Source organism: Ranitomeya variabilis, chromosome 7 (assembly GCF_051348905.1).
Source record: "Ranitomeya variabilis isolate aRanVar5 chromosome 7, aRanVar5.hap1, whole genome shotgun sequence".
NCBI classification, from domain to species: domain Eukaryota; kingdom Metazoa; phylum Chordata; class Amphibia; order Anura; family Dendrobatidae; genus Ranitomeya; species Ranitomeya variabilis.
This window is the reverse complement of record NC_135238.1, coordinates 56,512,316-56,535,902: the sequence shown is the minus strand read 5'-3', so window position 1 is coordinate 56,535,902 and position 23,587 is coordinate 56,512,316. Positions and strand designations below refer to the sequence as shown.

At 41.9% G+C, this 23,587-nt stretch overlaps 1 protein-coding gene across 3 annotated transcripts in view; it reads right to left on the bottom strand.

Annotated features, from left to right (window-relative positions):
• The window catches only part of LOC143784937 (uromodulin-like), a 44,207-nt gene extending 29,346 nt beyond the window's left edge, over positions 1–14,861 (bottom strand). For 2 of the 3 annotated variants that reach the window (XM_077273555.1, XM_077273556.1), the window contains exons 1-4: positions 14,720–14,861; positions 4,434–4,472; positions 2,870–3,031; positions 944–1,182 (exon numbers count right to left, since the gene is read on the bottom strand). In XM_077273555.1, the coding sequence (XP_077129670.1) occupies positions 944–1,182; positions 2,870–3,031; positions 4,434–4,472; positions 14,720–14,783 (504 nt within the window). In that variant the 5' untranslated portion in view covers positions 14,784–14,861. The remainder of the gene's footprint in view (positions 1–943; positions 1,183–2,869; positions 3,032–4,433; positions 4,473–14,719) is intronic. The other variant, XM_077273554.1, reaches the window with a different exon arrangement.
• Between the last annotated feature and the right edge of the window lie 8,726 nt (positions 14,862–23,587).

The window sequence follows — 23,587 nt, the reverse complement described above, 5'->3', positions numbered from 1 at the left end:
CCTTTTAAATAAATCAGATTTTCTACACAACAAATTATCACATTTTTGCCATGTAGAAACATGGCGCGATGGTTTTAGTTATCAGTGTGCGCACCAACATTTTAGATGGTGCCACAAGGTATTTTTTTGGCTGATATTTCAGATTTGCTTGAGCCATTTCACTCCAATGGAAAAATGACAACATCTAGTCATTGCTCCTGTTAACATAAAAACTGCCCAGAGGAAATGCCATAAAACAACCGATACTGGCATCACAAGCAACTTTATGGCTGGTTTCTTTATGAAATCCAGGAATAGATTCAAAAGCAATGGGAAGTATAAAGGTCAGACGTGTACTTCTCCTTCTTCCTTGTTCCATTTGATTCCAGCCTTAGGCCATGGCATCATTTAAATTAACTAGTGAATGAAACCATCCCTTTAGGTATGAAAATTCTTATTACCTTATTACCCAGAAGGTAAATAAACCCCAATCAAGGGATGTATTAAAACATGACTTTTATTACCATATATTTATTTAAAAAGTGGTAAAGACTGGTTAAAATTACAATAGTGAGCCTGTGCTGTTTCTATATAAAATCCCTAGATCCTGCACTCTTAGCTGATCAATCTAACTACATTGCTGAATCTGTTACCCTGTCTATTCCATGGCTGCAGTCAATGGTTTGATACAGCATAATCAAAGTATCTGTAGTCTATGATATACACAGGTTTCACTAGAGCTACCTAAAATAAATACAGAGATACCCCAACAAGTTTCACCTCAACAGGCTTCCTCAGGGGGGCTTAGTGCTATAATAAGAAAGATACTGTAGACAAGTTTCACCTCTACAAGCTTCCTCAGGGGGCTAGGGCTATAAAAAGATAGATAGATAGATAGATAGATAGATAGATAGATAGATAGATAGATAGATAGATAGATAGATAGATAGATAAATCTGATTACCTGGGAGTTCTTTGACGATATAAGTGAATATATGTTATTTATTAAAGTTTGATTGTTGTAATCTTTGGCAGATGCATCAGTTAGGACCATGATTACTGAGTTGTCAGGTGAACGTTCCAGGCCCATTTGAAGGCCTCCCATAGCCAATTCAGGACAATCACCACCTCCAGTTGCATACAGGCTATTAAAGAAATATCCAAACACCTTTCTTGAATCGGTAATTCTGCTTGGCCCAATCACTAAAAAAGAAATGCAATTTGTAACAGTTCTGCAAGGAGTTAGACCCTATTCACGCGTCAAAATTTGTGAACAGTATTTCATTAGTATGTGTAAATCAAAACCAGGATTGCTCCAAAACACAGATTATTTGTAAATCTTTCAATTCTGGTTTCCCTAAATGTTTCTCTCCTGATTTTGTATTATAAATACTGATGCCAAATATTAACAAAATACTGGTGTGTGAACTAGGCCACAACCGCACTCACCTATAAGAGGGATCGGCGAGATACTTGTATCACCTGTGCTGTGACCTCTGGTGCTGTCATTCTGTGCTACACTTGGGAGTTGCACGCTTTGTCTCTGCCTGAACTTTATACAGATCTGCACCTCAAAACCCTTTGGGCTTAATTTTGAAGGGAAGGGGCCAGTAAGGATACAAACCAGAGAATTTGTATCTGCATTTTGGACCCTGACTCTCATTATCTTCCCTGGTCCCTTGGGGGTGACTCAAAGAAGGCAAGCGTGCTCCTGAGGAATCTACTGGAAATACAGAAACAGTCATAAAGAACCTTTCATGTGATTTTTTTTTTTCTAATTGAAACTGAGTACCTCATCCCATTGCTGCTGCTCCCCTGATTCTGGAACAGTTTTCCTTTTTCTTCTGTGCCCTTCAGTTCCAAAGTTATGGCTGTGAAAATAAAGGTGCAAATTTTCCCTTCAACTACACATCTTTTTTTGTGGGCGTTTGCTTCTTCTCCTTTGACACTGACCAATCAAAACATGGCCACCCCCACAGAGAAGTTCTGTGGGATACGCCCCATTCCTTGAATGAAAAATTTGCATCATAATGTTGGAACAAAGGTGCACAGAAGAAAAATAAAAACTGTTTCAGAATCAGTGGAACAATGACAAATGGAGGAGGTACTCAGTTTAAGTTTAAACAATCCAGTCAAAATGCCCCTTTAAGCTTTTAATATGAATATCACTGCTTATTGCAAGTAAATAGAAACTATTTTGTTCCTAAAGCTATTACATATTGAAGCCTTAAATGGCATTTTTTTATCTCAATAGATTAATCCCTAACCTCAAATTAGGGGTCCAATCCATTGTATCAAATTATGTAATACAAAAAATAATAGGTGGTCTATAGTAGACACAACCTGTAAGTATTTTAGCCCATACCTCATTGTAAAGAAGTCAGGGATTATTTTATGGATAAAACATCTTGACTCTTCATCTGTAAATACTACTATACAGCTCTGGCAAAAATTAAGAGACCACCACATCAAAACCCTGTCATGGGCAGCACAATCTCCAGACCTGAACCCCATTGAAAACCTCTGGAATGTAATCAAGAGGATGATGGATAGTCACAAGCCATCAAACAAAGAAGAACTGCTTAAAGTTTTGTGCCAGGAGTGGCATAAGGTCACCCAAAAGCAGTGTGAAAGACTGGTGGAAAGCATGCCAAGACGCATGAAAGCTGTGATTAAAAATCATGGTTAGTCCACAAAATATTGATTTCTGAACTCTTCCTGAGATAAAACATTAGCATTGTTGTTTTGTAAATGATTATGGACTTGTTTTCTTTGCATTAATTGAGGTCTGAAAGCACCGTTTTGTTTTGTTTTTTTATTTTGACCATTTCTCCTTTTCAGAAAAAAGTAGTAATATATAGGACAAAAAATAACAGTTAAAATATATTACTTGGATCATTGAACTCCACCATTGTATACTGGCGAACACCACATGGAAATCGTGCTGAAACTCTGTCAAGAAGCCAACCATTCACCAGTTTTAGCTGACTGAGATCATCGCTCATAGAACCGCTTACATCCACCACATATGTCAGAGAAGAGGACTCGGTGTCTGTGATAAAATAAAAAAGAGAAGTATAAATTCCATATTTGTTCTAACCTACCGGACATAAGTTATGAAGAAAAATAAGACAGAACATTGCTCTTACGCTACGTGCCCATGATCAGGGATAGTAGCGTTTTGGACGCAGCGTATTTTCACGGCTTCCAAAACGCTGTGTTTTACATTACAAGCACAGTGGATGGGATGTATAGAGAGCCCATGCCCACTGTACTTCTTTTTAACTCGGCCTAAACTGACCTGCGGTGCAGGTTTCCGAACTTCAACATGTTAATTTCTGTTGCGCTGCGTACTTTCCCTGAACAGACTACATGCGGTAAATCTGCATATTTCTAAAAGACAAGTGCATAAGTAATGTGGAACGCAGCATTTTGGACGTAGCGAAAATACTCTGCGTCTAAAACGCTACTAATCCTGATCGTCGGCACGTACACTGAGTCTGCTAAATTCTGTAGAAAGACATGAAAAAGTTTCACAACAATAAACTCTAAGCCTAATGCGGTGATTGACTCAAAACTCCAAAATATAATAGAGGTTTGTGGAATAGAAGAAATAGGTCCAGAATCCATGGTTTTAAAGTGAAAGTTCAGTATTAGGTGTAGTTTTTGTATCACACACAATATCCTTCTTTCCGGATTAGACTCTGTTTTGTTTTTTTATTATTGCAGCAGATTATAACAATTGTATGAGGGTTTGTTTTTTGCTGTATATGAATTGAAGTTTTTATTGTAACAATTTCAAGTGTATATAACTTTCTGAACTCTTTATTCAATTTTTTGGGGAAGGCAAAGTAACAAAAAAACAGCAATTCTGCCATTTCAATTTTTTTTTTCATTTTGGTGTTCAGTATGTTGGATAAATATTAGAAAATGTTATCAGCGATACACCTCCAGCAATTATTTGTGCCATGCACAACAATATTATAATATTGCCATATTGCAAAATTAATGTTCACCTTCAATAGACCCCTGACTGCCATGATAACGATTCTGGCATATCATGTCCAACACCTTAAATGCTGCTGTCACAGTGGCATCAAGGGGGTAAACTGTTAAGATTGGAGCTAACTTTGAGTGCAGCATTTATACTTGGGAGCTGGCTGTAAAACACAGCTGGCATCCCCACTGTATCGAGTAGACTATTCTCCTGAGCCTGCTCCAAAAATATCTCCAGGTGCAGTAGGCCCCAACAATTGCCCTGGTTCAGCAGGAGCTGGCGCTGACCTTGTGTCTGACACCACCACTGATCAGCTGTTTGCATAAAACCCCCCTCAAATTAAGCAATAACCAAAACTTGAACAGAATAAAACAACATCCTAATGTACACAACATTCATAGCTGCCAGAAGATTGTCCAGGTATGTATTCCATATCCTTCTAGTTATGTATTCCTACCTGTTTGGGATATGCATTTCTCATTAAAAGTGGTTGGACCTGCAGAAACAAAACATGATATAGGTCAATGCTTATGTCACAATGTACATTTTACAACTTTACATATGACTTACGGTAGTTTTGATAAAGACTAAATGCACAGTCTGGAAGTCTCAATTATGAATGATTTAAGATTTGTAAGTACAGTGGCTTGTGAAACTATTCACCCCTCTTGGCTTTTTACCTATTTTGCTACATTACAATCTGTTGAAATATTTTTGTAATCCAATTTGTGTGTGATGCATCAGCACTAAATAGTCTAAGTTGGTGACGTGAAGTGAGAAAATATAAATTTTTGTCTTCAAATAACTAAAAATTGGCATGTGCATATGTATTCACCCCTTTTGAGAGGAGTCCCCTAAAAATTCCTATTTAGCATCTGTGTTCTCTAAGAAAGCAATTGTAACATCAATTGATCCCTCATGGTGCTATCGAAGGAATAAAATAATCCACACTATCTTTAAACAGAGAGATGGTAAGGGAAAATTTAGATTTAGCTAATGTAAATGAATTTAAATCTTCTGGTCCCGATTACCATATTTTTTAGACTATAAGACGCACCGGACCATTAGACGCACCCCAAATTTTCAGAAGGAAAATAGGAGGAAAAAAATGTGTCAAATGGGGGTCCATCTTACAGTCCGAATTCAGTTTACCAGGGAAGGGATCGGCACAGTTGGAGGAGTGATCAAAGGGGTTGTTCGGTGGTCCAAGCTGGGGTGGTGGCCTTCGGGAAATCCCATCTTGGGCTGGTGCGGTGGTGGTGCTCTGTGGGGTGGCTGGGCTCTGTGGGATGGCTGGGCTCTGTGGGGTGCCTGGGCTCTGTGGGGCGGCAGTGCTCTGTGGGGTGGTGGTGGTGGCGGGGCTCTGCCGGCACTTCATCAAAGCCCGGAAGCCCTGCAGCTCCGTTGCTGTGATGTGGTGGCTCCGGGAAAATGGCCGCAGGGGGCGGTGAATGCTCAGATTCAGTTCTCGGCAACTAGATCTCGTCCTGAGATCTCGGGAGATGAGATCTCGTTGTCGAGATCTGAATCTGAGCATGCGCCACCCCCAGCGGCCATTTTGACAGAGGCCATCGCACCGCATCGCAGCAACAGATGTGTGGGGGCCTCCGGGCTTTGACTAAATGCCACCGGAGCCCTGCCACCACCACAGAGCCCCGCCGCACCACAGCCACACCAGCCTGGGAAGGGAGGCTGCATCAGGACCGCCGCCACAGGATTTGTAAGTATATTCCTACCATAAGACGCACCCCCATTTCCTCAAAACATTTTTGGGGAAAAAGTGCTTCTTATGGTCCAGAAAATACGGTAATTACATCCTAGGGTACTGAAAGAGTTAACAGAGGAAATTGCAGAACCACTTTCCTGAATCTTTGAAAAATCCTGGAGAACAAGAGACATCCCAGAAGATTGGAGAAACGGACAACATTTTCCAATAATCGAAAAAGGAAAGAAGACAGAACCAGGAACATACAGGCCACTGAGCCCTACTTCTATACCAGGAAATATATTTGAACAAATTATTAAACAGCATGTATGTAAGTACATGGATAAGAATACAGTAATTAACCAGAGCCAGAATGGGTTTGTAACAAATAAATTATGCCATACTCATCTAATTTCCTTCTATGATGGAATCACTGACTGGGTGGACCAGGGAAATGTGTTAGATATATCTCGACTTCAGCAAAGCATACTATCCTTACTGAAAAAATGACCAAGTATGGTAGTGACAAAGCTATGGTTAGGTGGATTCAATGGAATGAAACTGAAAGGAGGAAGATATAGATTACATATTAGAAAAAACTTTTTGACAGTGAGGATGATCAATGAGTGGAACAGGCTGCCACGAGAGGTGGTGTGGTGAGTTCTCCATAAATGGAAGTCTTCAAACAGAAGCTGGACAGATATCTGTCTGACATGGTATAGTGTTGTGATTTTGCTTTTTGCTCCCTCTAGTGGTCATTAGTGATTTGACTCTGGAGCTTCTGTCTTTTCCTATATCCTCACCTGGGCCGTTAGTTCAGGGGCGTTGCTATATAAGCTCCCTGGACCTTCAGTTCTATGCCTGGCATCGTTGAAATCAGAGCTAATCTGTTGTGCTCTTGTCCTATGATCCTGGTTCCAGTATTTCAAGCTAAGTCTGCTTCCTTGCTTTTTGCTTTTGTTTAGTTTTGTATTTTTGTCCAGCTTGTTCCTATCTGTATCCTGACCTTTGCTGGAAGCTCTAGGGGGCTGGTGTTCTCCCCCCGGACCGTTAGACGGTTCGGGGGTTCTTGAATCTCCAGCGTGGATTTTTATAGGGTTTTTGTTGACCAGATAAGTTATCTTGCTATATTCTGCTATTAGTAAGCTGGCCTCTCTTTGCTGAACCTGGTTCATTTCTGTGTTTGTCATTTCCTCTTACCTCACCGTTATTATTTGTGGGGGGCTTGTATCTTGCTTTGGGGTCCCTTTCTCTGGAGGCAAGAGAGGTCTTTGTTTTCTTCTCCTAGGGGTAGTTAGATTCTCCGGCTGGCGCGAGTCATCTAGCGATCACCGTAGGCATGATCCCCGGCTACTTCTAGTGTTGGCGTTAGGAGTAGCTATTTGGTCAACCCAGATACCACAGCCCTATGAGCTGGATTTTTGAATCTCGCAGACTTACACGTTCCTCTGAGACCCTGTCCACTGGGGTCATAACAGTATGCCAGGCCAGTATTAAATGTTTAATGCATTGCAGAAGTGGGATTATAAGAAAGAAAATTTTGAGTTTTTTTTTTCCCTCTCTCATTTTTTTTTTTCTTTTCCCCTTTACCTCAGAGTGGCTTAAGCTTGCTGCAGACATGAATGTCCAGACCTTGATTACAAGTGTGGACCAGCTTGCCGCTCGTGTGCAGGGTATACAAGATTATGTTACCAGAAATCCTAGGTCTGAACCCAAGATTCCGATTCCTGAACTGTTTTCAGGAGACCGATTTAAGTTTAGGAATTTCAGGAATAATTGTAAATTGTTTTTTTCCCTGAAACCTTGTTCGTCTGGAGACTCTGCTCAACAAGTAAAAATTGTTATTTCATTCTTACGGGGTGACCCTCAAGATTGGGCTTTTTCGTTGGCGCCAGGAGATCCGGCATTGGCTGATATTGATGCGTTTTTTCTGGCGCTCGGTTTACTTTATGAGGAACCCAATCTTGAGATTCAGGCAGAGAAAGCCTTGTTGGCTATGTCTCAGGGCCAGGACGAGGCTGAGGTGTATTGCCAAAAATTTTGGAAATGGTCCGTGCTGACACATTGGAACGAGTGTGCACTGGCCGCTAATTTTAGAAATGGCCTTTCTGAGGCCATTAAGAATGTTATGGTGGGTTTTCCCATTCCCACAGGTCTGAATGATACCATGTCCCTGGCTATTCAAATTGACCGGCGGTTGCGGGAGCGCAAAACCGCAAATTCCCTCATGTTGTTGTCTGAACAGACACCTGATGTGATGCAATGTGATAGAAAAACCGCAAATTCCCTCATGTTGTTGTCTGAACAGACACCTGATTTGATGCAATGTGATAGAATCCTGACTAGAAATGAGAGGAAAATTCATAGACGCCGGAATGGCTTGTGCTACTACTGTGGTGATTCTACACATGTTATCTCAGCATGCTCTAAACGTATATCTAAGGTTGTTAGTCCTGTCACCGTTGGTAATTTGCATCCTAAGTTTATTCTGTCTGTAACTTTGATTTGCTCACTGTCATCTTATCCTGTCATGGCGTTTGTAGATTCAGGTGCTGCTCTGAGTCTTATGGATCTCTCATTTGCTAAGCGCTGTGGTTTTATTTTTGAACCATTAGAAAATCCTATCCCTCTTAGGGGTATTGATGCTACGCCATTAGCAGAAAATAAACCGCAGTATTGGACACAGGTTACCATGTGCATGACTCCTGAACACCGCGAGGTGATACGTTTTCTCGTTCTACATAAAATGCATGATTTGGTTGTTTTGGGGCTGCCATGGTTACAGACCCATAATCCAGTCCTTGACTGGAAGGCTATGTCAGTGTCTAGTTGGGGCTGTCGTGGTATTCATGAGGATTCCCTGCCTGTGTCTATTGCTTCTTCTACGCCTTCGGAAGTTCCGGAGTATTTGTCTGATTATCAGGATGTCTTTAGCGAGTCCAGGTCCAGTGCATTGCCTCCTCATAGGGAATGTGACTGTGCAATAGATTTGATTCCAGGCAGTAAATTTCCTAAGGGAAGACTGTTTAATCTGTCGATACCTGAACATACCGCTATGCGTTCATATATCAAGGAGTCTCTGGAGAAAGGACACATCCGTCCGTCTTCTTCCCCTCTTGGTGCGGGATTCTTTTTTGTGGCTAAAAAGGACGGATCTTTGAGGCCTTGTATTGACTATCGGCTTTTAAATAAGATCACTGTCAAATTTCAGTATCCTTTGCCGCTGTTGTCTGACTTGTTTGCCCGGATTAAAGGTGCCAAGTGGTTTACCAAGATAGACCTTCGTGGTGCGTACAACCTTGTGCGCATTAAGCAAGGGGATGAATGGAAAACCGCATTCAATACGCCCGAAGGTCATTTTGAGTACTTGGTGATGCCTTTTGGGCTCTCTAATGCCCCTTCAGTTTTTCAGTCCTTTATGCATGACATTTTCCGGAACTATCTGGATAAATTTTTGATCGTTTATCTGGATGATATTCTGGTTTTTTCTGATAATTGGGACTCGCATGTGGAGCAGGTCAGGATGGTCTTTAAAATTTTGCGTGAAAATTCTTTGTTTGTCAAGGGCTCAAAGTGTCTTTTTGGTGTACAGAAGGTTCCCTTTTTGGGGTTCATTTTTTCCCCTTCTGCTGTGGAGATGGACCCAGTCAAGGTCCGAGCTATTCTTGATTGGACTCAGCCCTCGTCAGTTAAGAGTCTTCAGAAGTTCTTGGGTTTCGCTAACTTCTACCGTCGTTTTATCGCTAACTTTTCTAGCATTGTGAAACCTTTGACGGATATGACCAAGAAGGGCTCCGATGTGGTTAATTGGGCTCCTGCTGCCGTGGAGGCTTTCCAGGAGTTGAATCGTCGGTTTACTTCGGCGCCTGTTTTGTGCCAGCCTGATGTCTCGCTTCCCTTTCAGGTTGAGGTGGATGCTTCAGAGATTGGAGCAGGGGCCGTTTTGTCGCAGAGAGGCCCTGGTTGCTCTGTTATGAGACCTTGCGCCTTTTTCTCTAGGAAGTTTTCGCCTGCGGAGCGAAATTATGATGTGGGCAATCGGGAGTTGTTGGCCTTGAAATGGGCATTTGAGGAGTGGCGTCATTGGCTCGAGGGTGCTAAGCATCGTGTGGTGGTCTTGACTGATCACAAAAATCTGATGTATCTCGAGTCTGCTAAACGCCTGAATCCTAGACAGGCCCGCTGGTCATTGTTTTTCTCCCGTTTTGACTTTGTTGTCTCGTATTTACCAGGTTCAAAAAATGTGAAGGCCGATGCTCTTTCCAGGAGCTTTGTGCCTGATGCTCCTGGAGTCGCTGAACCTGTTGGTATTCTTAAGGATGGTATTATCTTGTCAGCTATTTCTCCAGATCTGCGACGTGTGTTGCAGAGATTTCAGGCTGATAGGCCTGATTCTTGTCCACCTGACAGACTGTTTGTGCCTGATAAGTGGACCAGCAGAGTCATTTCCGAGGTTCATTCCTCGGTGTTGGCAGGTCACCCAGGAATTTTTGGCACCAGAGATCTGGTGGCCAGATCCTTTTGGTGGCCTTCCTTGTCTAGGGATGTGCGGTCATTTGTACAGTCCTGTGGGACTTGTGCTCGAGCTAAGCCTTGCTGTTCTCGTGCCAGCGGGTTGCTCTTGCCCTTGCCTGTCCCTAAGAGACCTTGGACACATATCTCCATGGATTTCATTTCTGATCTTCCGGTGTCTCAAGGCATGTCTGTTATCTGGGTGATATGTGATCGCTTCTCCAAGATGGTCCATTTGGTTCCTTTGCCTAAGCTGCCTTCCTCTTCCGATCTGGTTCCTGTGTTTTTCCAGAACGTGGTTCGTTTGCACGGCATCCCTGAGAATATTGTGTCAGACAGAGGATCCCAGTTCGTTTCCAGATTCTGGCGATCCTTTTGTAGTAGGATGGGCATTGACTTGTCGTTTTCGTCTGCTTTCCATCCTCAGACTAATGGACAGACGGAGCGAACTAATCAGACTTTGGAGGCTTATTTGAGGTGTTTTGTCTCTGCTGACCAGGACGATTGGGTGACCTTCTTGCCATTGGCTGAGTTTGCCCTTAATAATCGGGCTAGTTCCGCCACCTTGGTTTCGCTGTTTTTCTGCAACTCTGGTTTCCACCCTCGTTTTTCTTCGGGTCATGTGGAACCTTCTGACTGCCCTGGGGTGGATTCTGTGGTGGATAGGTTGCAGCGGATCTGGAATCTTGTGGTGGACAACTTGAAGTTGTCACAGGAGAGGGCTCAGCGCTTTGCCAACCGCCGCCGCGGTGTGGGTCCCCGACTACGTGTTGGGGATTTGGTGTGGCTTTCTTCCCGCTTTGTTCCTATGAAGGTTTCCTCTCCCAAATTTAAACCTCGTTTTATTGGTCCTTACAAGATATTGGAAATCCTTAATCCTGTATCCTTTCGCCTGGATCTTCCTGTGTCGTTTGCTATCCACAACGTGTTTCATAGGTCCTTGTTGCGGCGGTACGTTGTGCCTGTGGTTCCTTCTGCTGAGCCTCCTGCTCCGGTGTTGGTTGAGGGCGAGTTGGAGTACGTGGTGGAGAAGATCTTGGATTCTCGTCTCTCCAGGCGGAGGCTTCAGTACCTGGTCAAGTGGAAGGGCTATGGTCAGGAAGATAATTCCTGGGTGGTCGCCTCTGATGTTCATGCGGCCGATTTAGTTCGTGCCTTTCACGCCGCTCGTCCTGATCGCCCTGGTGGTCGTGGTGAGGGTTCGGTGACCCCTCACTAAGGGGGGGGTACTGTTGTGATTTTGCTTTTTGCTCCCTCTAGTGGTCATTAGTGATTTGACTCTGGAGCTTCTGTCTTTTCCTATATCCTCACCTGGGCCGTTAGTTCAGGGGCGTTGCTATATAAGCTCCCTGGACCTTCAGTTCTATGCCTGGCATCGTTGAAATCAGAGCTAATCTGTTGTGCTCTTGTCCTATGATCCTGGTTCCAGTATTTCAAGCTAAGTCTGCTTCCTTGCTTTTTGCTTTTGTTTAGTTTTGTATTTTTGTCCAGCTTGTTCCTATCTGTATCCTGACCTTTGCTGGAAGCTCTAGGGGGCTGGTGTTCTCCCCCCGGACCGTTAGACGGTTCGGGGGTTCTTGAATCTCCAGCGTGGATTTTTATAGGGTTTTTGTTGACCAGATAAGTTATCTTGCTATATTCTGCTATTAGTAAGCTGGCCTCTCTTTGCTGAACCTGGTTCATTTCTGTGTTTGTCATTTCCTCTTACCTCACCGTTATTATTTGTGGGGGGCTTGTATCTTGCTTTGGGGTCCCTTTCTCTGGAGGCAAGAGAGGTCTTTGTTTTCTTCTCCTAGGGGTAGTTAGATTCTCCGGCTGGCGCGAGTCATCTAGCGATCACCGTAGGCATGATCCCCGGCTACTTCTAGTGTTGGCGTTAGGAGTAGCTATTTGGTCAACCCAGATACCACAGCCCTATGAGCTGGATTTTTGAATCTCGCAGACTTACACGTTCCTCTGAGACCCTGTCCACTGGGGTCATAACAGTATAGTGAATCCTGCATAGAGCAGGGGGGTTGGACATTATGACCCTGGAGGTCCCTTCCAACTCTAACATTCTATGATTCTAAAATTTCTGGTGCAAGCAATTACCTTCATAAGTCACATGGTGAAAGAAAGTCCACCTATGTGCAAACTAAGTGTCACATGGTCTGTCAGTATATACACTCTACCTTTTCTGAAAGGCCACAGAGGCTGCAATACCATTAAGCAAAAGACACCACTAGCCAAACAACACCATGAAGACCAAGGAGATTAATCAACCAAACAAGTCAGAGACAAAGTTGCTCAGAAGTACAAGTCAGGGTTGGGTTATAAAAAAAATAACCCCATCTCTGATGATTCCCTTTAGTGCCACCAAATCCATTATCATCAAGTGGAAAGAACATGGTACCACAACAAACCAGCCTGAGAGGATTGCCCATCAAAACTCTTAGCTCTGGCAAGGAGGGCATTAATCAGAGATGTAGCACAGAGACCCAGAGTAACCCTGAAGGAGCTGCAGAGTTCCCAAGCAGAGACTGGAGTATCTGTCCATATAACCACATTAAGCTGTACATTCCATAGAGGTGGCCTTTATGGAAGAGTGGGCAGAAAAAAGCCTTTACTTACACACACAAATTATAATGGCTCATACTCATACTCACTTGCGTGAAATACGGCCGAGTCTCGCATGGTAACACCCAGCTCTGCCGCCGGCACTTGGGAGCGGAGCTTGCAGCTCCATGTATTGCTGTGTGGCCGCACGCTCTGCTCTGGAGTGCCGGCAGCAGAGCCGGGTTTTAACCTGCGAGACTCGGCCGTATTTCACGCAAGTGAGTATGAGCCCTTAAGCTCATTTTGAGTTTTCCAAAAGACATGTGGGAGACTGCCTAAATGTATGGAGGAAAGTGCTGTGGTGATATGAGGCCAAAATTTAACTTTTTTGACCACCAAGGTAGACAATATGTCTGGTGCCAAACCTACACAGCTCATCACCACAAAAACACCATCCCCACAGTGAAACATGATGGTAATGGCAACATAATGCTGTGGGGATGTTTTTCAGCATCAGGGACAAGGAAAATGGTTTGAGTCAAGGAGAAGATGGATGGTGCGAAATACAGGGATATACTTAAACAAAACCTGTTTCAGTCTGTCAGAAATTTGAGACTGGAATGGAGGTTCAGGTTCCAACAAGGCAATGACCACAAAGCATTCTGCTAAAGCAACATTTGTGTGGTTTAAGGGGAAACATGCAAGTGTTTTGGAGTGACCTAGTCAAAGCTCAGACCTTAATCCAATTGACAATCTGAGGTCAGACTTGAAGATTGCTGTTCACAAGAGGAAACCATCTAACTTGAAGGAGCTGGAGGAGTTTTGCCTTGAGGTATAGTCAAAAATCCCAGTGGAAAGCTCAAAGAGACTTATCCAAAGTGACTTGCAGCTGTAATTGCCTCAAATGAAGGCTTTACAAAGTACTGACTTTAGAGAGGCGAATAGTTATGCACACTGAAGTTTTCAGTTATTTTGTCCTATTTGTTGTTTGCTTCACAAAAAAGGAAACTAAATGTTTACAGATGTAGGCATGGTCTTTACTTGAACTGATACAAACCCTAAAAATTCCCTGAAATTCCAGGTTATGAGGTAGCAAAACACCAAAAATGCCAAGAGGGTGAATACTTTCTCAAGCCACTGTATTTTGCAAGCTATTTTCAAGGTACTTATTAACTGATCAGTTAATCACTGTTTAGATCCACACACTGATACAATTAAAACCTGAAATTACACGAACCCTGAATCTGTTGATTACTTTATTCTAAGCCACAAAGTTACAGACACATGAAAAATGGCAAATCAGTTTGAAACATGTAAGTTTGGACATGTTTGTGCTGTTGGATAAGTGTCTGTATTTTCTGGATTTTTCAGTAAAGAGTATTTTAAGCCACGGTAGGTTATGTAGTGGGTTGAATTGGAACTTTACAAAATGTGTGCACTGGGGAAAAAGACTTGGAACTTCATCAAAGCCCCAAATATCTGGGGAGCTGGACAGTTCCCTTTTCTTTAGCAATCTATAGTCACAAAAGTGCTATAGATGAAGCCAGAGTAGCTGCTAAGGGGCACATATAGACGTGGGACCCCTTCCTATGTGGAGTTTACATGCACCACAAAGTCATCAAATAATTGAAAATTGAACCTATGTGGACATACGCATGCTCTACATAGGCGCAAAGTGAACCTCATCTGATGCCTGCTGTTAGATCAGGAGAAGTCCATTTTTTTCAATTTCAATGAGAAAGGGTATTACTTTCTAAAAGTAATAATATTCTGATGACATGAAACTACATGTGCCTCGTCCAGGTTTTAGCCTAATCATAGCATTAAGTCTGAATCCCCCATATTAGGCTACTCAAGAGATGCATTACAAAGGGCAACAAAGATAGGTTTTTTTATGTTAAACAATATCATAGATCTGCCCAAATATTAGTCAGTGGAGTATGAGTTGACACAGCATTGGTCAAATGAAGGCATCTATGGATTTTACTTACTCGTAGTCATTGTTGAAAAGTTCCGATCGCACAAGAGCAAAATGATCAAACACTGAAGAATCATGGTGAAAAGTCTTGATTGCGTCTCCACGATGATTTTCAGAAAGTTAATGCATGAAAGTATCTGTCTTCTGCTCCTGCAAGAAATAGGTCGCACTCTAGAACCCTCCTTATATAGAGGGAGCAAATAGGAAATATGGACGCTGAAAATGTTACCAATTGGAGCATACAATTTGGCTCACCTCTGAACACACACTTCCTTGTCCCATTGTTTCTAAGCACATAATTTGCCAAACAATTATTGGTAAAATACAATACACCTTATTTATGGCCCCTTTATTCATCATGTAACAGCTCAGAGGAGTGTCCTATAAGGTAACGTTTATTACCCCTTACATACTAAAGTATCTTCAAATTGATGAGTAAATTAAGAAGTAAAATTACCTCCAAGCTTCAAACAACTTATACGCCGTCATTAAAACATTTTTTACCTCTGAAACAGATACACCGAATCTGGATTAGGTGCAAGAAAAGTTTCTCTTGTCAAATAAAACCTAGGGTCAGTTTGCAAAAGCAAAGAATCTGTATGGATCCAACGAGAAATAATATTTAAAGATTTATTAGGAGAGAAAAGTGAAGCCAAATAATATTCAAACAGGGTTATTCTTAACATTATAAATAGTTAAAAGTGAAAAGAGCTTGTGAAATTGTGAAAATAAGCAACTTCGCAATTTACTTGTTAAAAAATAATCATCTTCATTATAAAGAATTTTACATTTTATAGTTTACTGCTTGTTTCCTAGGTTATCTGCCACAGATGTAGTCTAAGAGCCGTGGCCAGTGTCCTAGTTCAGGAGAGAGTGCTTACAAGCTGTTTTCTGCCCAGCTTGCAAGCTCTGCTCTGAACTTCACCAGATCCAAATATCTGAAGTACTTTTGTGCTCCTCTGATGCTTCAGTGGCAAAACTGCCCCTGCTTGCAATATTGGAGGACGTACAGGTGGACACAGACAGAGAGGGACCCCTGTCCAAGAATGAAGGAGTACAGTGCTTACAAGATGTTTGCTAGACAGCTTGTAAGCGCTGCTCTGAAGTTGACCTAAATGTGACCATCTTGAATGCGATAAAAGATCTCCAGATGTCCAAATAATATAACGTGAATCCAGTATCACTGCATATATGAAGTCTCCTGTGCCTACCTGTGATGGCTCTCTCACATCAGTGCAACCGGCTGGGGCACCAGAGACACAAGAACATCACGGACCAAAGTTCTGAAGAACTTACCCCTCAGCCAGTGATTCCTCAGTTAGTGAATCTCTTCATGCCCGTTTGTGGAGACACGAGGGTCAGCCGGTGGTCTAGTCCGCTGGCTCGAGATCGCATTGACCAGGGATCATCCCACTGAACGCCCGCTCTCCTTTTACTGTGGGCATAATACTACTCAGACAACACAGGGTGAGTGTAAATCAGTGTGGCAATACTTTATTGAACCACAAAACAGGTAAATAACAGTTTCTTATCCTTGCATGCTGTGAAAAATCTGTTGATTGATGGCACTTTTGACATCATCAAATGCTTCCGAATGACTGATGGCCAGTAATGTCTAAGCTTTTATAAACTGAGGGCTGTCAATTTCTGGTGAAGAATTAAGAGAAGTAGGTGGCATGCCAAGTTCATGTATTCAGGAGGCTCATTTCTAATTCTATGTAAACTGTTGCTTAATTTATGTACGGCATTTAAACAATCCTTTCTCTAGGTTTCCAAATCTTTTTGATAGGGATGGCCCAACACTTGATGCCATCTTTCTCCTTGTCTTCTTCACTTTCCATAATTTATTACCATTATTGTGCAATTGTTTTCTGTACACTGCATATTCAACAGCCGTACAATCATATCCACTAGTTACCACCACTCATGGTTTACAACCATCTAGATAAATATTTCATACAATCAATAAATAAGCAATAAACTGAAAAAATAAGTGCATGGCTAAAGGATATTAAATATATTGCATATGAAGCCCAATCTGTATCAATAACTTAATATGCCTTAACTGTTAATACAAATATAAAGTAATATGATAGGGAGGAAAAAAAAAGAATTGCAAAATGAGATGACTAAAACAAGTACTAAAGGGATAAAGACTCATGTTAGTTGATAATAACCATGTTTCTCTGTCTCACACCCCAACATGTGTTTCGCATTTGCTTCTTCAGGGAGTAATTTGTGTGTTTTTTGCAGGTAGAGGGGCTATTTGTTTGTGTTTAGTCATATCTAGGGTGGTCAACTATCTACTACTACATTGCCTTATACCCCAGGTATTTCCATCTATTGGTTTGGTCTTGTGATCACAAGTGCCTAGTGTCACAGGAGCTAAGGGGTGCACGTTAAAACATTTTTTTACTATTATTTTCTTTTGATTTGTTTTTTTTTGTGATCGTCTGTTTTATGTATGAACGAAACAGCTTGGGCTTTTTCTGTCAGGTGCAGCATTTGTTTTAACAGGATTCCATCTCAATTAAAAGTGTAGTCATCCAAGGTTTTCAGAGTAGTAGAAAAAAGGTACATCAAATTAAATCAGCCAAATGTATGCAAATTGCATATAAATACTTTATTAGGTATAAATATTGCTGTATATAATGAGATGTGTGCCTGACATATATGCCAAACACACATTACAAAAGTGATGCAAACAAAGTCTTATACTACACCTAAACAGGTGACTAGAAGTCCTTTATAAGTTGTTTGTGACTTTTATTATTCCTGTTGGTGAATAATTTACCAGAAATAGCATATTACTTGCTACTGTTGCAGAAGTTTTCAACATGGCTGGCAATTCTTGGGACAGTTGCAAATCACACGTTAATTTTTACTCATAGAACTGAACTAGGTTCTGGTACTGTATCTATGTAGTAAGCTTGGTTTTATTACCATACCTATGTGGTAAGTTTGGTTCAATTACTATATCTATGTAATAAGCTTGGTTCTGTTATTGTGTCTATGGAATATGCTTAGTTATTACTACCATACCCACATAGTCAATTTGATTCAGGTACTGTATCTTTGTAGTACGATTGATCTGTTAATTTATCTATGAAGTAAGTTTTGTTTTATCATCTTACCTATTCAGTAAATTCGGTTGCGTAACCATATATGCAGCAAACTTGATTCTGTTCTTGTACTTATGTAGTTAGCTTGGTTCTGTCACTTTATCTATGTTGTAATCTTGGTTCTAGATCTGTGTCTATGAAGTAAACTTGGTTCTGGTGTTGTATCTATACAGTAGGCTTGGTTTTATTAAGAGACCTACGTTATAACACTGACTATTACCATTTTAAGTATGAAGCCTGTTGTATTACAGTATATACAGTATATAGTCAGCTTAGTTTGTTACTGTATCTATGCCATATATTAGATTTTATTACCGTACCAACAAAATCTGAAAATTGCTCCTATTACAATTATCTACTTATTGTCATATGGCTGTTTTATTTTAAGGATCACAATCTGCAATGACTAATTCAGAAACTCCTTTGTTAGGAATTTCTCTGCAGAATTGGATTGTAACACAAATATTTTTAATGAGGTATGATAGACAAACTAGAGTGCTCAAAAAAATAAAGGGAACATTAAAATACCACATCCTAGATATCACTGAATGAAATATTCAAGTTACAAATCTTTATTCATTACATAGTGGAATTGAGAATAATAAAACATAAAATGATCAATGTAAATCAAAATGAATATCCCATGGAGGCCTGGATTTGAAAATGATACTCAAAATCAAAGTGGAAAATCAAATTATAGGCTGATACAACATTAGTGGAAATACTGTGAGACAAGGAAATGATGCTCAGTAGTGTGTGGCCTCCACGTGGCTTTATGACTTCCCTACAACACTTGGGCATGCTCCTAATGAGGCAGTGGATGGTCTCCTGAGTAACTTTACTCCAGGTCTGGGAGAAGATGTCCGTCAACTCCTGGACAGTCTGTGGTGCACCTGTTGGTGGATGAAACGAGACATGATGTCCCAGATGTGCTTGATTGGATTCAGGTCTGGGAAATGAGCAGGCCACTCCATAGCATCAATGCCTTCGTCATGCAGGAACTGCAGACACACTTCAGCCACATGAGGCCTAGCAATGTCATGCATCAGAAGGAACCCAGAGCCCACTGCACCTGCATATTGTCTCACAATGGGTATGAGGATCTCACCCCGGTCAGGCTACCTCTGGCTAGCACATGGAGGGATGTGTGGCCCTCCAAAGAAATGCCTCCCCATAGTATTACTAACCCACTTTCAAGCCTGTCATTCTGGAGGCATCTCCAAACTCTGTCACATCTGCTCAGTGCAAACCTGCTCTCATGCGTGAAGAGCACGGGCGTCAATGTCAAATCTGCCAATCTTGGTAGTCTCTGGCAAATGCTAATCACCCTGCACAGTGTTGGGCTGTAAGCACAACACCCATTTGTGAACGTTGGGCCCTCATACCACCCTCGTGAAATCTTTTTGAGCAGACACATGGATGTTAGTAGCCTGCTGGAGGTCATTTTGCATGGCTCTGGCACTGTTTCTCCTGTTCTTCCTTGCACAAAGGAGGAGGTAGTGGTCCTGCTGCTGCTGGGTTGTTTCCTTCCTACAGCCCCCTTCACGCTACCTGGTGTACTGATTAGTCTCCTTGTATCTGCTCCATGCTCTGGAGACTGTACTGACAGACACAGCTACCTTTCTTGCCACAGCTTACATTGATGTGCCATCCTGGATGAGCTGCACTACCTGAGCAACTTCTGTGGGTTGTAGACACCAACTCATGCGACTGTACCTCTAGGGGTGAGAGCAATGACAGAATGCAAAAGTGACCAAAACAGCCAAAAAAGATGGGAATAGAGAAATGGTATGTGGTCATCCCCTGCAGAACCACTCCTTTTATAGGGGTTGTCTTGCTAATTGCCTATCACTTCTACTTGTCATCTAATTCAATTTGCACAACAGCAGGAGAAATTGATTCACAATCGGTGTTGCATACCGTAACTGAACATGTTGATTTCACAGAATTGTGATTGACTTGGAGTTACATTGTGTTGTTTAAGTGTTTCCTTTATTTATTTTCACCGATAGCTGCGGCTGCGCATTTTCAGACACATTTTTTTTCTGATGAGTCTATTTACAGCATGATATAAAAGAATGAACTGCACATTACACAAGCGATCATGCCGCAGTGCAGGTTCCAACTGAGCCTGTCTGCTGCAGGTTGTTTTTTTTTTCAATATAATATTTAATATGTATAATGGGGGACAGGTCACTGAAGTATCAGTGACCTGACAGAAGCCATACTGATGAATACCTAAGCAAAGCACCACATGAAGATCCCTCACAGGCTGCCCCGGAGCATAAGCGTATCATTAGCTCAGAACTGAAAATACAGATTAAACAATAAATACAAGACTGATTTCATCAACCATGGTATCATTTTAATCATACTGCCAGACGAGCGTATGGCATCCGATGCGAGAGCATCGAATGCGATATGCTAATGACTGCCGGCTCCTGCTCTGCTGCGAGCAGGAGCCGAGTGTCATGCATCTGTGCTCCGATCTTCTCGCACAGAGAGGATCAGAGCACAGCTGCGGAGGAGGTAGAGAAATTAATTTCTCCATCTCCTCCATTGCCGGAGTTAGCGTATAACGCACATCACTCGGATGATATCCGAGTGATGTGCATTGTCTCACTCACCCCCATAGGCTTACATGGGTGCGAGTGAGCCGAGACTCGGCCGAGTGTCGGTGACAATTCCAGCATGCTGTGATTTCACTCGCACGTATAATACGGCCGAGCAAAAAAACGGTGATGTGAGCTGCCCCATAGAGGAATACTGGTCCGAGTGCTATGCGATGTTTTATTGCATAGCACTGGTCCGTATTCATCGCTAGTGTGACCCCTGGCCTCACGGCACCAACTTGACACTGTCTGTAGGTTACTGAGCATAACTCTGCTGACAGGTTCCCTTTAACTGGGCTGTTACTCCCAGACATATGTCAGGCATACATTCAGCTACTGTGGGGTTTGTCTCTCTGTGCCTTGCGTTCTGTTGGTAGATCTTTCATTGCCTGACCTTGGACCTTGTTCTGACCATCCATTTTCTTAACCCCTTCTGCTCTGATCTGCTATCATCCTGATATTCTGACCTTGGAACATTATTTGACTACGCCTTTGTCTCTTCCTTATGTTTATGATGTACCTTCCTAGCTTTTGACCTTGGACCTCTTTATCACTCTGCCTCAAGGCTAGCCCATGACTAGTGTCACACAAACTAATTAACCCCTTCAATGAACGTAATAAAAAAATTAATAAAAAGCATGGCAAAAAACTATGCCTTTTCATCATACCACCAAACAAAAAGTGGAATAAAAAGTGATCAAAAATTAGAATAGAAATAAAAATGGTATAGCTGAAAACGCCATCTTGTCCAGCAAGAAACAAGCCACCATACAACTCCACCAAAGGAGAACTGAAAAAAAATAGCTCTTGGAATATCGCGATGCAAAACAACTTTTTTTTTTCTATAACATTTTTATTGTGTAAAAGTGGCAGAACATAAAAAAATGATATAAATGTGGTATGGCTGTAATCGTGTTGACCCAAAGAATAAAACCCGAAGCCACTGTAGGTGGCGACACGCGTTGGCTCCACTTCTCATGGGTCCCTCTAACCTTTGATGCCACTCCATGATCTTGGCCATGGGTGGTTTATCTCGTGTGAGCTTTTAACCCTTATGTGTTCATCCTGGGTTGGACTTATGGTTTACTCATTATATACTGTATGTCCTAAATTTTGTTGTTAGAGTCCTATACCTTTATTAGTGACAGCTTTTTGAGCGTGAATTTATCTAACATCCTCTTCATCATACAGAGGTTGGCAGCTCACAACAGTGTCAGTGTACATGTTTTGCATATTGCACTTTATTTATTGCATTCACACTGGTTTATTGTGTCTTGTGTCACTAATATGGCTTCTGCCTCATAAAGCTACAGGAGGGCACACATAGATAGTAATGCTCTGAGAGGTTTGTCTTTGTCTAGAATATTGTGCACATTGACAGTCTTTGTGTACAAGGACCCTTGATATGTTGTTTATACAGGCAGTAGGTTTTTGTGCATAGCACATTTATTGTTGGAGCCATCAGCGGTTGGCCCTATTATGAGCCTTCGGTTTACAGATATTTAGTCATATGTGTGACTATTTTTAGTGTTTTTAATGTTTTGTGCATGTTGTCCTGTGTTGATAATTTAATAAAGAATTATCTATTTACGCTACATCCTTGTGTCTGGTGATCCCCTCTTTATGGCCTATTCTTTTTCTGGTAAAAGAATAAAACTTCCTTATCAATTTTACCATATGGTGAATGGCATAAAAATTCCTGAATTGATGGATTTTGTTCATTCTGCCTCACAAAAATCAGCATAGAAAGTGATTGAAAAATGTAATGTGCTCAAAAATAGTAGCAATAACCTTATCCCTAAAACAAGACCTCATATGACTGTCTGCCAAAATATAGAGAAATTATAGCACTCAAAATATGGCAATGGAAAAACTTATTTTTGCAATAAAAATCACTTTTTCGTGTGTGATAGCAGCCAAACAAAAAAATATATAAATATGGCATCGCTGTAATCGCACCGACCCGAAGAATGAAGTCATCTAATCATTTTAATAAGAAAATTGTGCAAAAAATAAATAGAACAAATTCTTCACCTACTATTGATTTGTTAATTCTGCCTCCCAAAAATCACATTAAGGCTTGGCATACATTTATCCTGCGCTCTAGGCGGAGCGCTTTCACCAGGGATTCCGTATAAATCTTTGAAATAGGTTATTCAGACAAAAATCCCAGCGGAATACCATAATGAGGCAGATGAAGACACTGTCTGGCTTGTGATCCAGCAATGTCCGTCTTTTTAAGTCTGCGTGAAAGCACAGTACACCACAGTTTTACACACCTCTGAAAAGAAGGGCACCACTGATCAGAGGCCAGACGCAGTCCAGAGTAACTCTGCTGCATCGTTATAGTGATTGGATCAGTTGGGGTTTCATCTGAATCATGTTGGAACGTGGTTATCACAACAGAGCAGAGCCAGAAGACCGCAGCGTCTGGTCGCTCCTACTACGCTGGGAAGAAGTACTTCTCCAGTTTACTGGACGTGTTTATTTCTTCCAGCGAACAGGGGTTAATCGGCCCTATTGGGTAAACGCCCACTTTCAGCTGTGCTCGGTTATCCACTCTTTTTCCCTATAAAATCTGGGCTCGATTACCAAGTTATCATCAGTGTTAGCAATCTGCTGCATGATCTTGGAGTGGGAGAAGCTGGTGTTGTGAAGGAGTGCTGGAGGAGTTTATTAGCGACTATTGGCTGGTTTGTAAATCCCTTATCCTTCCCTGTTTTACTTTCTTCCCCCTCCCTACACACCCTGGTGAATACCTCTGTTACATGTGAGTGTATATTTTGTGAGTGTGGAGTTTTCAATTTACGATTGTCTTCGTCACCCTGTCTGTCGGGTTGGTGTACTACGGTACGCAGTACTACCTCTCTTCTCTGGGTGGGGGAAGGGGACAGATGTAGGGCTGTTCTAGGAGATAAGGCAAGGCCAGAGGGCCCGGAATCTTCGCCATCTGAAGTATCCCAGGGAACAGGGCAAGCTAGTGCGCCTCCTAATGTTAGGGCCAGGAAAAGTGCCCCCTGGTCCCAGGTCTCTCGTTAGTCAAATTGTGACATGTAATTCGGAAATTTAGATAGAAACACGGATGTAAGTGCTCAGCGTAGAGCACAAGATAAGCGTGATCTAAAAGGTTATGTAAAATGTTCCCAA